The 17456-nt window shown below is 44.6% G+C and overlaps 1 protein-coding gene across 2 annotated transcripts in view; it reads left to right on the top strand.

Moving 5' to 3' along the window:
• LOC133629756 (disco-interacting protein 2 homolog C-like) overlaps positions 1–17456 on the top strand; it is an 85678-nt gene that overhangs the window by 21304 nt on the left and 46918 nt on the right. For both annotated transcript variants that reach the window (XM_062020722.1, XM_062020723.1), the window contains exons 2-12: positions 1300–1371; positions 1713–1817; positions 1889–2014; positions 2083–2355; positions 2421–2543; positions 2609–2755; positions 6818–6937; positions 7003–7200; positions 14132–14223; positions 14399–14509; positions 17274–17397. In XM_062020722.1, the coding sequence (XP_061876706.1) occupies positions 1300–1371; positions 1713–1817; positions 1889–2014; positions 2083–2355; positions 2421–2543; positions 2609–2755; positions 6818–6937; positions 7003–7200; positions 14132–14223; positions 14399–14509; positions 17274–17397 (1491 nt within the window). The remainder of the gene's footprint in view (positions 1–1299; positions 1372–1712; positions 1818–1888; positions 2015–2082; positions 2356–2420; positions 2544–2608; positions 2756–6817; positions 6938–7002; positions 7201–14131; positions 14224–14398; positions 14510–17273; positions 17398–17456) is intronic.

Raw genomic sequence — 17456 nt, 5'->3', positions numbered from 1 at the left:
ATTACTAGTTTCTAAGTAACTGTTTTTATATTGTTTTACTTTCTTTTTTATTCAAGAAAATGTTTTTAATTTATTTATCTAATTTTATTTTATTAATTTTTTAAAAAAGGACCTTATCTTCACCATACCTGGTTGTCCAAATTAGGCATAATAATGTGTTAATTCCACGACTGTATATATCGGTTGATATCGGTATCGGTAATTAAAGAGTTGGACAATATCGGAATATCGCATATCGTCAAAAAGCCATTATTATTATTATTATTATCCCTAATATATATATATATATATATATATATATATATATGTATATATATATATATATATATATATATATATATATATATATATATATATGTATATATATATTTCTTAAATAAACTCTAAAATGTAAGTGCAAATAAAACTACAGCTCATTTTTGCACTTGAAAAACCTCTCTGACTTTTGCTCCAGACTTCTTCTGTTTGATTGATGTTGTCATTACTGCCACAAGTGGTGGAAAAGTGTATTACAACTGAGTACCCATACGGGCCACAGCTGAGAAACTGACACTTTTTATGTTTAAGAAACACTGACGTACAACTCCCATGTGTTTATATAGCGCTTTTTTCTAGAGACTCAAAGCGCTTTACATAGTGAAACCCGTTATCTCCATATTTTAAGAGCCATTTAAACCTGTGTAGGTGGCACTGGGAGCAGGTGGGTAAAGTGTCTTGCCCAAGGACACAACGGCAGTGACTAGGATGGCGGAAGCGGGGATCGAACCTTGAACCCTCAAGTTGCTGGCACGGCTGCTCTTGTTTCTATCCACGAGGACGAAGTATTTAAATGACTACTTCCTGTCCAGTGCCGCCTCCATTTTGGGTCAAGTCTGTCCCAGTTGCACGTCTTGTTGTTGTCGAGTCCCTGGATCAATAATTAGTGAAGCGGTGCGTTTAAGGGAGTACAAGGGAGAATTTGCTCCTATTAGCCGTGCCGCTCGCACCCTGGGGCTCGCTGAGTGACAGCACATGGTGGTGGTGGAGGCGGTTGCCAGGGCAACCGGGTCCGTTTGTCCATCCGTCGCCCAGAAGGCTTTGACTTTAGACCGCATCCATTAGCACATAACGACCACGGTGAAACGTCTACACGCTCCTCTGTAGCACGTCCATTCATACCCGCCATCAATCATCTCATATTTTTGGTTTTCCACCTCCGGACCCCCGCGCGTGTCTCCATGGATTAGGCGAGACAAGAGGAGGTCGGGTGTCACGGGAACGCCGGCTGCTCTTTCTCACGCTCTCTCTGTCTGTTTGCAGGCGACATCACTCAGAAGGGTTATGAGAAGAAGAGGTCCAAGCTGATCAGGGCGTACATTCCACACGCTAGAGGTAATTTTAGCGACCTCTGACCCCCCCCCCCAACTCTCACACAGCTAAAGTCGCGCCACACCCACCAACCTACCAAGTGCGCCAATCACAACAAATACGATTTAGACGCCGTTAGCCCCCTGGAGCTCAGCTTGGGCCTGCTCCTCAGCAGACAAATTCTGACATGATGGAAGCAGCCAATCACCTTTTATTTCCTTTGATCAATCCAAAAAAGTATTATTATTATTTTTTCTGCCATCATCTTCACTTTTCTGTTTTTTTTTGTTGCTTTTTTTGCGTCGTCGAACTGCTTGTGTGTGTTTGTGCGTGCACGTGTCCACACGCATGCTCGTGTTCTGCAGGTATGGAAGGCCCGATGTCTCACCGGGTCCCGCTCGGCCCGCCGTCCGCCAGCCGCTTCCACCGCCGGCGAACATCGGGCACGAGAGATGAACGCTACCGCTCAGGTAAAAGGGGTGGCGCCCACCGGGGGGACGGCGTGAGCGCCCGGACGGTGACGTGTGTCTTTGTGTTTTAGATGTCCACACGGAGGCGGTCCAAGCCATGCTGGCGCGACACGTGGAGAGGAAGGTGGCGGTGCCCATGCCCTCCAAGAGACGATCCCTGGTGGTGCAGACCTCCATGGATGCTTACACGCCACCAGGTGACCACACATGACCACACCCAGATCACATGACCCGTAGACCGTAACATGATACTGACCCTCACTAGGCCTGTCGCCCCTGTGCTCAGACTCCTCGTCGGGCTCAGAGGAGGAGGCGGGGCCGGGCGACGACATGTCGGGCATGTCCTGGATGGGCCGCCCCTCCCAGCTGGGCCCCGCCCACCTGGGCTCCACCTCCTCCTCGTCTTCGTCCACGCAAAGCGGCGGGAGCGGCAACGCCGGGCGGCTGGCCGACTCGCTGGCGCACACGCACATATCGCACCTGGCCCACCTGGCGCACACGCACCTGGGCCAGTCGCACCTGGCGCCGTCACACCACGGTAGGACGCCGGCGCCTGCCACACGGCGCCCAGGGTTCACCTCACGCGCGTGTGTTGATGTGCAGGCATCGGCCACCTGTCTCTGAAGAGAAAAGGAGCGCTGAGCGTCGCTGAGAACGGAGGATCTTTGCGGCGGTCCTGCGAGTTTGGCTCGGACATGCTGTGGCCGCCCCCGCTGGAGTCGGACGGTACTGACGCCCGCTGGAAGCTCCAGTCCTGACCGTGACTCACGATAGATATGTCGTCCCTCCAGAAAATCACTCGGGGCCCCTGGACGTCACGGGCTACTCGTCGGACTCGCCCCACTCTCACACGGAGCGCCATCACATGTCCAACATGGGGACCATCGCCAGGAACACGCAGAAGTACGGCAACGCGGAGCGCATGGAGACAGGCGACGGTAAGAGGAAGCTAGAATTCGAGAGAACTATTAGGGACCAGGTTTGGACCTCAGGGGTCATTCATGTCTAGAGTTGGGTATCGTTTGAATTCGAACGATTCCGATTCTTTGTTTCGATTCCGATTCCTGACGATTCTCGATTCCGATTCTTCTTGTACCATGCCGGGGTCAATGTGTTTGACAGGTAGTCCCTGGAAGGTGGTATGTATTTTGGGTTGAGAGTTTTCACCATATCCCTGCAAACCTAAACAAACATGTAATGTTGCTGTTACTGTTTAGCCCAGTATCAATTAGCTTAGCTCTAACGTTATTGCTTAACTAACCTAAATGTTGGAGATTCCACCTCTGAAAAGGGATGCAGTCTTTTGACTATGTGTGCAGTGACCTTTCTGTGGCACTCTTCCGTCTGTGGCACCGACATCTTCCCCATTGCCGCTACGGTGAACGGAGTACGCTGAGCACATCGCGGAGCCTGGCTAGCAGGTTGTAAATTGTCTATGAAAAAATACGCGGGCTAATTTGTTAGCTGCCTCGACGTTGGCGCAAAACACATTATATATTGCATATATATTGTTTTACTTACCGGATTCGGACTGCAATGCAGTCCGAGGTGCCAGGCTGGGCGTCGAAGCCAGAGGAAGAGGCACAGGAGGACGGTCGGCGCAGCGCGTCGAAGACGGGACACGCATTTATTTGTACTCGGAGGTGCTTCATCATGTTCGACGTGCACCCTCCTAAGCACGAAACAGTACTGTCGCACGTGTTACATTTCGCCGATATTTCATTGTTTTTAGTAAAATAAAGCCACACTTTGACCGCCGACGCCCGCTATCCATGCTTGACTGACTCGCTCGGCTACATAGGCTCGACTATGCTAACACTTCTGGCGGTGGGCGCTTCTTCGTTGGTGTTTAGCGGCTTCTTCTTCCGGTCGGCGGACTTATTCTTTTTTTCCGGTCGGCGGACTGGGTATCGAAACTAGGAATCGAAATTTAAACTTTTGAACGATTCCGGGAGAATCGGAAAGTTAGTCCCAGTTCCAATCGATACTCGATACCCAACACTATTCATGTCTCGGAAGGACAACAAATGTACATATAAGTATTACAACCACGCCAAGTCCTATAAGTCACATTTGCAGGTTGTTTCGAGGCCGAGAGACCCACCGAGTATCGGCCGAGCAGATTATTGGCGTTGATATTTGGCAATATCCAACTATTTTTTTATTTATTAAATTTTTTTACAACTACAACAGAACTACATTAACAGATACAATATACCATATTTAGCGGACTATAGAGTACACCAGGATATAACCCTCACCTACTCAATTGTTGTTTTTTTCCCCATATATTAGCTGCACCGGCAGATATTTATGTTGTGAAATCAGTTATTTACACTGAAATAGGGCTGGGCGATATGGCCTTTTTTAATGTCTCGATATTTTTAGGCCATGTCACGATACACGATATATATCTGGATATTTTGCCTTAGCCCTGAATGAACACTTGATGCATATAATCACAGCAGTATGATGATTCTATGTGTCTACATTAAAACATTCTTCTTCATACTGCATTAATATATGCTCATTTTAAACTTTCCTGCAGAGAGGGAAATCACAACTAAGTCAATTTAGCAAAAGTGTATTTATTAAACAGTTATTAAGCAGTGGCACAAACATTCATGTCATTTCCAAAACAGAACGTGCAAGATTGTCAGAGACATTTTAAAACAAGCTATGAGTGCACTTTTGTGCATGATGTCACTAAGATGACATATCAAAACGACACTAAATTAAAGTGTACTTTTTGTACAGAACACCACTACAGTAGTTTAAAACAAATAAAGTGCACTTTTGTGCATGATGTCACACAAGATATTTCAATAAGTGTCAAATAAAAATGAGCTGCATAATAGGAAATCAAATAGTGTATGTCCTTCACTATGTGGTAGGTTCCTGCGGACGTTATCTCCTGTTTTTGACTATTTTTTTCATACAGTGTTGATCTGGAAATGGTTGCCTCGGCATTTTGTTGGTGTGGCACCGAACGGAGATGTTGACATGCGGAGTTTCAAACACTCTTCATTCTCTAGCGGGTGACTTTTCTAATGATGCTACATATTAGCAGTAATGCTACTTTTTGTAGCAACGCTTTTGCCCCACACTTGACAAATTACGGTTGTCTGTTCGACATATTCCCGCTTGAAGCCAAACCACCGCCAGACGATGGACCCCCTGCTGTTTTTCTTGGGAAATTAATTCTTCCTTCATTTGTTACCAGATTCGCACCTTCTTTCTCTCGTATTACCGCTCGCACCACAGCTAAAGTTACCCATGCCGCTACCTCTCTGCTCCACGAGGGCGTATACATATGTGACGTATGTAAGAAGGTGCGCTTGTTTTATGTCTCTGTGAGAAGGAGAGACAAGAAAGAGTGAGAAGAGCCTGTAGTGTAATGCCCGCAGCTAAAAGCAACTGCGTGAGAACGTATACTCCAATATCACCATATAGTCATTTTCTATATCGCACAGAGACAAACCCGCGATATATCGAGTATATCGATATATCGCCCAGTCCTACACAGAAATATTTTATAAATGTTTATTTACGTACCTTAATTGTTTTCGAACGGTGCAAGGCAGTAAAACTTCTTTGCACACTCTTGGCATTCTCTCGATGAGCTTCAAGCACAGCTGTGAAGTGAAAACCATTTCAGTTGACTACTTCTTGAAGCTCATGGAGAGAATGCCAAGAGTGTGCAAAGCAGTAATCTGAACAAAGAGTGGCTATTTTGAAGAAACTGGAATATAAAACATGTTTTCAGTTATTTCACCTTTTTTTGTTAAGTACATAACTCCACATGTGTTCATTCATAGTTTTGATGTGACAATCTACAATGTAAATAGTAGAGGTGTCCGATAATGGCTTTTTTGCCAATATCCGATATTGTCCAACTCTTAATTACCGATCCCGATATCAACCGATACCGATATATACAGCCGTGGAATTAACACATTATTATGCCTAATTTTGTTGTGATGCCCCGCTAGATGCATTAAACAATGTAACAAGGTTTTCCAAAATAAATCAACTGAAGTTATGAAAAAAATGCAACATGGCACTGCCATATTTATTATTGAAGTCACAAAGTGCATTATTTTTTTTAACATGCCTCAAAACAGCAGCTTGGAATTTGGGACATGCTCTCCCTGAGAGGGCATGAGGAGTTTGAGGTTGGGGGGGTAGCGGGGGTGTATATTGTAGCGTCCCGGAAGAGTTAGTGCTGCAAGGGATTCTGGGTATTTGTTCTGTTGTGTTTATGTTGTGCTACGGTGCGGATGTTCTCCCGAAATGTGTTTGTCATTCTTGTTTGGTGTGGGTTCACAGTGTGGCGCATATTTGTAACAGTGTTAAAGTTGTTTATACGGTCAACCTCAGTGTGACCTGTATGGCTGTTGATCAAGTATGCATTGCATTCACTTGTGTTTGTGGAAAGCTGAAGATATTATGTGATTGGGCCGGCACGCAAATGCAGTGCCTTTAAGGCACGCCCCCAATATTGTTGTCTGGGTGGAAATCGGGAGAAATGTGGGAGAATGGTTGTGCCAGGAGATTTTCGGGAGGGGCACTGAAATTCGGGAGTCTCCCGGGAAAATAGGGAGGGTTGGCAAGTATGACTGGGAGACGCAACTGCTCTGTACTTCTCCCTACGTCCGTGTACCACTCCGTACAGCGGCGTTTTAAAAAGTCATAAATTTTACTTTTTGAAACCGATACCGATAATTTCCGATATTACATTTTAAAGCATTTATCGGCCAATAATATCGGACATCTCTAGTAAATAGTCATGAATATAAAGAAAACACATTGAATGAGAAGGTGTGTCTTAACTTTTGGCCTGTACTGTATATATAAATGTTTGAAAAACTTTTACTGCAAATTAATATCAGCTCCAAATATCAGTTCTTGGCCTCCTTGACGACTAATAATCGGTATCAGTATCGGCCCATATCAGTGTGATCCACAGTGATGTCTGACGTCCTTGCTTTGCTTCCCAGGCGTCCCAGTCAGCAGCCGCGTGTCGGCCAAGATCCAGCAGCTCGTCAACACGCTCAAACAACCTCGCCGGCCGCCGCTGCGAGAGTTCTTTGTCGACGACTTCGATGAACTCCTCGAAGGTTCGACGCCGCCAGCGGAAGTCTTCCGGTCTTCCCGCGCTCACGGTCCGTCTCTTCATGTCCAGTCCAACAGCCCGACCCCAACCAGCCTCGTCCCGAGGGGGCGGAGATGATGCCGGTGCGGGGCGACTCGCTCGGGGTGGTCACCAACTGGCCCCCGTCGCTGGAAGCCGCCCTCCAACGCTGGGGGACCATCTCCCCGAAAGCCCCCTGCCTCACCAGCCTGGACACGTCGGGCAAGCCCCTCTACGTCCTCACCTACGGTAGGCAGCAGTGTCCTTTGTCCTAATGTTTACAACTGGGGAGTCCAAAGTCTGACCTGTGTGCCTTCAAAATGTGTGTGTGTGTCTGTTTACACCAGGGGTCCCCAAACTTTCTGACTCGGGGGCCGCATTGGGTTAAAACAATTTGGCCGGGGGCCGGGCTGTATATATATATATATATATATATATATATATATATATATATATATATATATATATATATATATATATACTACCGTTCAAAAGTTTGGGGTCACATTGAAATGTCCTTATTTTTGAAGGAAAAGCACTGTACTTTTCAATGAAGATAACTTTAAACTAGTCTTAACTTTAAAGAAATACACTCTATACATTGCTAATGTGGTAAATGACTATTCTAGCTGCAAATGTCTGGTTTTTGGTGCAATATCTACATAGGTGTATAGAGGCCCATTTCCAGCAACTATCACTCCAGTGTTCTAATGGTACAATGTGTTTGCTCATTGGCTCAGAAGGCCTCCAGCCTTTTCCTTACGTTTCAGTGCCCTATTATCGTCACTGGGATCTTGCAACCCGAACTCATTAAGGGACGACCAAATTCCCAGGGTAAGCTACACCCAACTATTAGTTCACTCGTCAATGAAACTGCCCGTCACGGTAATCGAGACACAATGGCGTGAGTTGACCACTTATTTACAATTTTAATGCAATGGCAGACTCGGCAAAAATGCAATCAATCTATCGAAATCACAACTCTGCGTGCTGGGGTTCAATATAGTGTTTGACTTACAGACTTCAGGACAGACTCCTAACGCAGATTTTATCTAAAAAGAAAGGTTCTGCTCACCTTGAATTGGCCAATTGAGTCTGTCCAGAAAATTGCAAGAAGTCATCGATCAACAGCGTGCCATCCCGGACGAGCCCCCAAATTGTTGCGTCGACAGCTCTTCCTCCCAAGGAAGTCAAAGTCTGCTGTCCACTCCCAAGTTCTTTTAATGGCAAATAAGCTGATGTTAAATTGACCACCAAAAGCAGTAGTTGGTATTTCGTTGTTTATTGTCAAAGCTTTGGCAATAATGAGACCAGCCTTGCCCAAACTATCCCGATGCGTGGCTCTATCCGGTCTGCCTTCTTCTCCCTCTTCCTGTACTCTTCTCCCCTTTTGTTTTGTCTACCGCTTGCATTCCAGACGCTCCAAGGCCTCAAACACACAGTCAACCTTTTACTAAGCAGACAATTTGGAAAAGTTTTAGCTGTTTGTAATATGACTACGGAAGTAAAAAGTAACACAAAATATGGTTATATGGAAAATATCTCGTTCCATCAATGATTAGAAAACCCTTGTGCAATCATGTTCACACATCTGAAAACAGTTTAGCTCGTTACAGAAGCTACAAAACTGACCTTCCTTTGAGCAGATTGAGTTTCTGGAGCATCACATTTGTGGGGTCAATTAAACGCTCAAAATGGCCAGAAAAAGAGAACTTTCATCTGAAACTCGACAGTCTATTCTTGCTCTTAGAAATGAAGGCTATTCCACAAAATTGTTTGGGTGACCCCAAACTTTTGAACGGTAGTGTATATATATATATATATAGCGCACTTTCCGCGTGCGCGATGATGTCACGTTATCGATGAGAAAATGCATTTTTAGACAATATGATTTGCCTGAGTGGCTAGGAGACACCATGAGTAGCAAGCGGTACGAAGTGGATAAGAAAAGACAGAAGAAAAAAATATATATAATAATTTTATTTTATTTTTTTATACTTGGGACTTCCCGCAGGCCTGATTTTGGACGCTGGCGGGCCGGATCTGGCCCGCGGGCCGTAGTTTGGGGACCCCTGGTTTACACAGTCACCTTTAGGGGACCTCTGACGGTATGGGGACAAAATAACAGGTCCCCTAAAGGGAAACCTTTTTAAATGATAGTCAGATCCATTCTGAAGATGCCTAAGTGATTTTTAAGGTTTGGCCCATAAAACATGTTTACTGGTGAGTTTGAGTGTGAGACATTTGCACAGCAGCCCCCTCATCGGGCTGTAGCTGCACTGCAAAAACGAAAATCTAAGTAAGATGAAATATCTCCAATAAGGGTGATATTTGCTTATAGTCTGTCTGATAAGATAATTCTTCTCACTAAGCAGATTTTATGTTAGTCTTTTACTTGTTTTAAGGGTTTTGGTCCTAAATGATCTCAGTAAGATATTACAGCTTGTTGCTGAGATTTGATGACCTATATTGAGTAAAACATGCTTGAAACTAGAATATCAAGGGTTGCAAAGCTGTGTCATCAACACTCACAAGTATAAAACTGCTTTTTTAAAGGCCTACTGAAATGATTTTTTTTTATTTAAACGGGGATAGCAGATCCATTTTATGTGTCATACTTGATCATTTCGCGATATTGCCATATTTTTGCTGAAAGGATTTAGTATAGAACAACGACGATAACTTTTGGTCGCTGATTAAAAAAAAGCCTTGCCTATACCGGAAGTAGCGTGACGTCACAGGAGGAAGGATTCTTCACAATTCCCCGTTGTTTACAATGGAGCGAGAGATATTCGGACCGAGAAAGCGACGATTACCCCATTAATTTGAGCGAGGATGAAAGATTCGTGGATGAGGAAAGTTGGAGTGAAGGACTAGAGAGGCAGTGCAGGGTGTATCTTTTTTCACTTTGACCGTAACTTAGGTTCAAGGTCTCATTGGATTCCACACACTCTCCTTTTTCTATTGTGGATCACGGATTTGTATTTTAAACCACCTCGGATACTATATCCTCTTGAAAATGAGAGTCGCGCACGCGAAATGGACATTCACAGTGACTTTTATCTCCACGACAATACATCGTTGACGCACTTTAGCTACGGAGCTGACGTGATAGCATCTGGCTCAAATGCAGATAGAAACAAAATAAATAAATCCCTGACTGGAAGGATAGACAGAAAATCAACAATACTATTAAACCATGGACATGTAAATACACGGTTAATAATTTCCAGCTTGGCGAAGCTTAACAATTGAAGCTAACTTAGCTACGGAGCTAACTTGATAGCATCAGGCTCAAATGCAGATAGAAACAACATTTTTAAAAAACCCTGACTGGAAGGATAGGCAGAAGATCAACAATACTATTAAACCATGAACATGCAAATACATGGTTAATAATTTCCAGCTTGGCGAAGCTTAACAATTGAAGCTAACTTAGCTACGGAGCTAACGTGATAGCATCTGGCTCAAATGCAGATAGACACAAAATAAATAAATCCCTGACTGGAAGGATAGACAGAAGATCAACAATACTATTAAACCATGAACATGTAAATACACGGTTAATAATTTCCAGCTTGGCGAAGCTTAACAATTGAAGCTAACTACGGAGCGGCGGCGGCGGCGGGCGTTGTAGCTTTCGACGACACCCCGGCCGCCATCAGAGTCGGCAAGAAACATATATTTCCCCAAAAGTTGCACATAGCGACACGCACATACGGGCAAGCGATCAAATGTTTGGAAGCCAAAGCTGTACTCACGGTAGTGCGTCTGCTATCCAGCTCAAACACAACACAACCTCCTGATTGTGTTGCTGTAGTCCGCTGCTAATACACCGATCGCACCTACAACTTTCTTCTTTGCAGTCTCCATTGTCCATTAAACAAATTGCAACAGATTCACCAACACAGATGTCCAGAATACTGTGGAATTGTTCGATGAAAACAGAACAGTTTGTACGGTGACACATTGGGTACAAATACTTCCGTTGCCGTCGTGACGTCACGCGCATACGTCATCATACATAGACGTTTCCAACCGGAAGTTTAGCGGGAAATTTAAAATGGCACTTTATAAGTTAACCCGGCCGTATTGGCATGTGTTGCAATGTTAAGATTTCATCATTGATATATAAACTATCAGACTGCGTGGTCGGTAGTAGTGGCTTTCAGTAGGCCTTTAACGTAATAATTTCTTATATCAAGCATGTAAAAAAAAAAATCATGACTTTGATTGATTGATTGATTGAGACTTTTATTAGTAGGTTGCACAGTGAAGTACATATTCCGTACAATTGACCACTAAATGGTAACACCCGAATAAGTTTTTCAACTTGTTTAAGTCGGGGTCCACTTAAATTGATTCATGATACAGATGTATACTATCAAATATATACTATCATCATAATACAGTCATCACACAAGATAATCACATTGAATTATTTACATTATTTACAATCAGGGGTGTGGAGGGGGGGGGGGTAGGATATGGACATCAAGTAGTGGACATAGAGAGAGAGAGAGAGAGAGAGAGAGATCAGAAGGCATAAGAAAAAGTATCTGCATTTGATTGTTTACATTTGATTATTAGCAATCCGGGGAAGGTGTTAGTTTAGGGTTGTAGTTGCCTGGAGGTGAACTTTTATTGCGGTTTTGAAGGAGGATAGAGATGCCCTTTCTTATATACCTGTTGGGAGTGCATTCCACATTGATGTGGCATAGAAAGAGAATGAGTTAAGACCTTTGTTAGTTCGGAATCTGGGTTTAACGTGGTTAGTGGAGCTCCCCCTGGTGTTGTGGTTATGGCGGTCATTTACGTTAAGGAAGTAGTTTGACATGTACTTCGGTATCAGGGAGGTGTAGCGGATTTTATAGACTAGGCTCAGTGCAAGTTGTTTAACTCTGTCCTCCACCTTGAGCCAGCCCACTTTGGAGAAGTGGGTAGGAGTGAGGTGAGATCTGGGGAGGTCTAGAAGTAACCTGACGAGCTTGTTCTGAGATGTTTGGAGTTTAGATTTGAGGGTTTTGGAGGTGCTAGGGTACCAGGAGGTGCATGCGTAATCGAAAAAGGGTTGAACGAGAGTTCCCGCCAGAATCCTCAAGGTGCTTTTGTTGACCAGAGAGGAGATTCTGTAGAGAAATCTGGTTCGTTGGTTAACCTTTCTGATTACCTTACACAATTGTCTCATATTAAAACAGATGACAGCCAAATGGACTTTGCTGTTTTATTTTCAATGAAACAATAGAAAATACGTACTCATATAGTAGTACAGTTGTTATTAGTGAGAATATACTTATTTTAAGGTATTTTGGGGTTCATTGAGGTTAGCTAATTTTACTTGTTTTGGAAAGTCTTGACAAGCCGAATTTTCTTGTTCTATTGGCAGATAATTTTGCTTAGTTCAAATAAAATACCCCTAATTTTTGTATTTTTAGGGTCCGCCCTGTACCCTGTACAAAGGACTCCCACAGGCAGTCCTTTGTACAGGTACAAAGGAACCTATTATTGTAAGGTTTATTATTCCGCAGCTTTGCGCACTACTTTGCCCCCCTTAACATGCTTCAAAACTCACCACATTTGACACACACATAGAGAAACGTGCCCCAACCACTTTAGTAAAAAAACCTAACCCCAAAAATCAAAATTGCGTTCTAGCGCCCCCTACGAAGAAAACTGCCACTAGGAAGGTCGTAGAGACATGAAACAAAAACCTATATGTAGGTCTTACTTAGACCTACATTTCATAATTCAACATCTTCGGGCAGAAACCAACAGGAAGTTGGCAATTTCCCCTTCAAGACTAAAATTGACTAAAAACACTAATTTTTGCCTCTTTGACCTGTAATTTGACCCCCTTAAAATACTTCAAAACTCACCAAACGTCTCACACACATCAGGACTGGTGGAAATTGCGATCTAAAAAAAAACCCAAACCAAACTCCAAAACTCAAAATTGCGCTCTAGCGCAATTTTTGAATAAAACAGAGACAAAACTGCTTCTCAGAGGAAAACACAGACAAAACTGCTTGTAACTTCCGGTAGGAACGTCTTAGAGACATGAAACAAAAACCTCTACTTAGGTCTCACTTAGACCTACATTTCATAGATTAACATCCTTCAGCAAAAATCAACAGGAAGTTTGATATCCCTCCTTCAGAACAATTTTTTTGTTTAATCCGGTCACCAAACATCAAACATTATCTCCTCTGAGCGCGTTTGTCGTTTCGGCTTCAAACTACTACAGGAGAGAGATTGAACCCTTCTGATTAAAAGTTGACGAAAGCGTTATAAGTGCTACGGTTTTGATTTTACGAGCCTTCAAAGAACCGCTGCGCTGATGCTGCTCCGCTGCCTATAATGACAACGTGAAATGGAATTGTTTCTTTTTTGTCCTCAAAATTCTACACACAATACCCTATAATGACAATGTGAAATGGAATAATGACCACTAAAGCTGCTCCGCTGCTGTGATTTTCCGCGCCTTCAAAGAAAACAACCACTGTGCCGCAACACCTAAGGAAAAAACACAGACACAACTTCCTCTAACTCCCAGTACGAATATCGTAGAGACACGAAACAAAAACCTCTATGTAGGTCTCACACAGGACTACCACTGGACAAAAGTATCGGGACACCTAGGACTAGCACCAGCCAAAGATGCGGACCCGACCAACGCTGCCTGCAGCTTTAATTTTTTCTTGTTTTTCAACACTGACTTTTTGCAGTGTGGTACTGCACTCGCTGCTTTTTTTAAATGGTCCTCCGTAGTCACGTACAAATTTGTGTGAATTATGCAAAATGATTTAAATGTGGTCCCCATGAACCATATAAACTCTTTTCCCCCAGGGTCCCCAGTAAGAATGATCAGCACATTACTTCATCAATCCAGAGATTTAAAGACGTGTATGAGCTAACTGGGCAGTGGCCATTTTACACCATTTTTTGTATGCCTCCACAACCTGTAGAAAGGGTGGTCCCCACAAGTGATGATCAACAACTTGGTCCCCATTCCAAATGATAACCAGTATATATGTGTGTGTGTGTGTGTGTGTGTGTGTGTGTGTGTGTGTGTGTGTGTGTGTGTGTGTGTGTGTGTGTGTGTGTGTGTGTGTGTGTGTGTGTGTGTGTGTGTGTATGTGTGTGCGTGTGTGTGTGTGTGTGTGTGTGTGTGTGTGTGCAGGGAAGCTGTGGTCTCGCAGCATCAAGCTGGCCTACAACATCCTGCACAAGCTGGGTAGCAAGCAGGAGCCCATGGTGCGACCCGGCGACAGGGTGAGTCAGGCCCCGCCCCCACGCTCCTCCGGTCACATGATCTCGCAGAGTCCCTGCAGCTAACGCTAATGATCATCCCTGCTTGTCTGTTTTTATAACATATAAACAAGAGCAACGTCGTTTTTTTTTTGATCACGCTTTTCATGACTGGTCCCTGCCGTGGTCTCACCCACAGGTGGCGCTGGTGTTCCCCAACAACGACCCCGTGGCCTTCGTGGTGGCCTTCTATGGCTGCCTGCTGGCCGAGGTGGTCCCGGTTCCCATAGAGGTGCCCCTCAGCCGCAAGGTATGCCGTGACCCCCGCATGACAGAGACCTCGTTTTGTGAGAAGCCCCTCCCCTCTGTGCGTCGTCATGGCGGCCGTGTGATAACGGGCTGGCGGCGTCCCGCGCGTGTCACAGATGGAGAAACAGCTCGCTGTGTTTAATTAACAAAAAAAGGAATTCGGACAGCAGTGCAGGCAGAAGGTTGTTCTCTCTTTTTTGTTTTTTTTAAACATGTGGTCATGTGACATTTAATGTCTATGTTCTAGAACAGAGGTCTTCAACCTCTAGGGGTCCGCAGAGGTACTGCAGGGGGGTCATTCAATGTTGTATTTATTTTTTAAAATATTGTTTAGTTTCCCACGCACATTTTCCACCAATGTCTTTAAATACACATGAACATTGAGTCATGTATGTTCATGTAGGTGGTTAGAGTGTCCGTCCTGAGATGGGTAGGTTGTGAGTTCAAACCCCGGCCGAGTCATACCAAAGACTATAAAAATGGGAGCCATTACCTCCCTGCTTGGCACTCAGCATTAAGGGTTGGAATTGGGGGTTAAATCACCAAAAATGATTCCCGGGCGTGGCCACCGCTGCTGCTCACTGCTCCCCTCACCTCCCAAAAGGTGAAACAAGGGGATGGGTCAAATGCAGAGGTTAATTTCACCACACCTAGTGTGTGTGTGACTATCATTGGTACTTTAACTTTAATAACATATAACGTGAATAAATGCTTAGTTTATTATTTTCTTGTTAGTATTCCAGCTAGCGATTCACGCTCTAGTTGCAAGCTAATGATTAGCATTCCAGCTATTAACTCCCTCAGTGCCCGCTAGTAATTCTTGCTCTAGCAATTAGCGTGCTGGTTAGTTCAGCCCTGTGTTTTTCAACTGTGGTTGTTTTTAAAGGTCTTTATGAATAAAGTTGGTATGGTATGGTTGCAAGCTAGCGATCAGTGCTCCCGTTTCTAGCTAGCGATCAGCGCTCTAAATGCCAACTGGCAATCAGTGGTCCCGTTTCTAGCTAGCGATTACCGCTGTAGTTGTCAGCTAGCGACTACCGCCCAAGTTATCAGCTAAGGATTTGTGCTGTAGTTGTCAGCTAGCAAATGGCGCTCTACATGCCAGCTAACGATTAGCGCTCTAGATGCCAGTTAACAATGAGTGCTCTAAATGCCAGCTAACGATTAGCGCTCTATTTTCCAGCTAGCAATTGATGCTCAAGTTGTCAGCTAGCGATTAGTGCTGTAGTTTTCAGCTAGCGATTAGTGTTTTAGTTGCCCGCTAGCGATTAGTTCCCTAGTTGTCAGCTAGCGATTAGCGCTCTAGATGTCAGCTAACAGTTAGTGCTCTAGATTCCAGCTAGCGATTAACGCCCAAGTTGTCAGCTAATGATTAGTGCTCTAGTTTTCAGCTAGCGATTAGTGTTTTAGTTGCCAGCTAGCGATTAGCGCTCTAGTTGTCAGCTAATTATTAAGTGAAGTGAATTACATTTATATAGCGCTTTTTCTCAAGTGACTCAAAGCGCTTTACATTGTGAAACCCAATATCTAAGTTACATTTAAAGCAGTGTGGGTGGCACTGGGAGCAGGTGGGTAAAGTGTCTTGCCCAAGGACACAACGGCAGTGACTAGGATGGCGGAAGCGGGGATCGAACCTGCAACCCTAAAGTTGCTGGCACGGCTGCTCTACCAACCGAGCTATACCGTCTCTAGATGTCAGATGTCAGCTAACGATTAGCGCTCTCGTTTCCAGCCAGCGATTAATGCCCAAGTTGTCAGCTAACGATTAGTGCTCTAGTTGTCAGCTAGCGATTAGTGCCCTAGTTGCCAGCTAGCGATTAGTGCCCTAGTTCTAAATGGTAAATGGGTTATACTTGTATAGCGCTTTTCTATCTTTTTAAGGAACTCAAAGCGCTTTGACACTATTTCCACATTCACCCATTCACACACACAGTTGTCAGCTAGCGATTAGCGCACTAGTTGCCAACTAACGAGCTAGCTGCCAGCTAGTGATTAGTGCACTAGTTGCCAGCTAACGATTAGTGCTCTAGTTGTCAGCTAGCGACTAGTGCCCTAGTTGCCAGCTAGTGATTAGTGCCTTAGTTGTCAGCTAGCGATTAGTGCCCTAGCTGTCAGCTAACGATTAGCGCGCTAGCTGTCGGCTAACAATTAGCGCTCTGGTTGTCGGCTAACGGTTAGCACTCTAGTTTTCAGCTAGCGATCAGTGCGCTGGTTGTCAGCTAGCAATTAGCGCACTAGTTGCCAACTAACAACTAACGAGCCAGCTGCCAGCTAGTGATTACTGCGCTGGTTGTCAGCTAGCAATTAGCGCACTAGTTGCCAACTAACAACTAACGAGCCAGCTGCCAGCTAGTGATTACTGCGTTGGTTGTCAGTTAGTGATTAATGCACTAGTTGCCAGCTAGCAATTAGCAGTAAAATACTGCTCCTCTTTGAATATGGTGAGGTGTGCACAACAACGAGGTACCATTAGGAGCAGCTAATGTCAACTACAATCATCATTTCATACAAGATATATAAGTAAGGGGTCTCCGCTCTCTCTCTCTCTCCATCAATTTGGGGGTCTTGGGCTTGGAAAAGGTTGAAGACTTTTGTTCTGGAAGACAAAGTGAATGAAAAAAAGATGAAATAAGAGGGGAGGAGGAGGAGGGGCATGAGGCCCGTCTTTCAGCTTTATCGCTTGGTGACATGTTTATGGCGTAGTGCGGTTAATGGACGCCGGTGATTTACGACAAAGCCGACCCGTCTCCTGCGTCCTCCAATAGGACGCCGGCAGTCAGCAGATTGGATTCCTGCTGGGGAGCTGTGGCGTCACCGTGGCGCTGACCAGCGACGCCTGCCATAAGGGTCTGCCCAAGAGCGCGACAGGAGAGATCCCGCAGTTCAAAGGTGAGCAAAGCGTCATCCATCATGGAGGGAAGACGGGGGGGAGGGGGGAGGGGTCAGCG

This window comes from Entelurus aequoreus, linkage group LG15 (genome assembly GCF_033978785.1).
Source record: "Entelurus aequoreus isolate RoL-2023_Sb linkage group LG15, RoL_Eaeq_v1.1, whole genome shotgun sequence".
Classification (NCBI taxonomy): Eukaryota; Metazoa; Chordata; class Actinopteri; order Syngnathiformes; family Syngnathidae; genus Entelurus; species Entelurus aequoreus.
The sequence above is the reverse complement of the archived record's forward strand: the minus strand, read 5'-3'. Positions and strand labels throughout refer to the sequence as shown.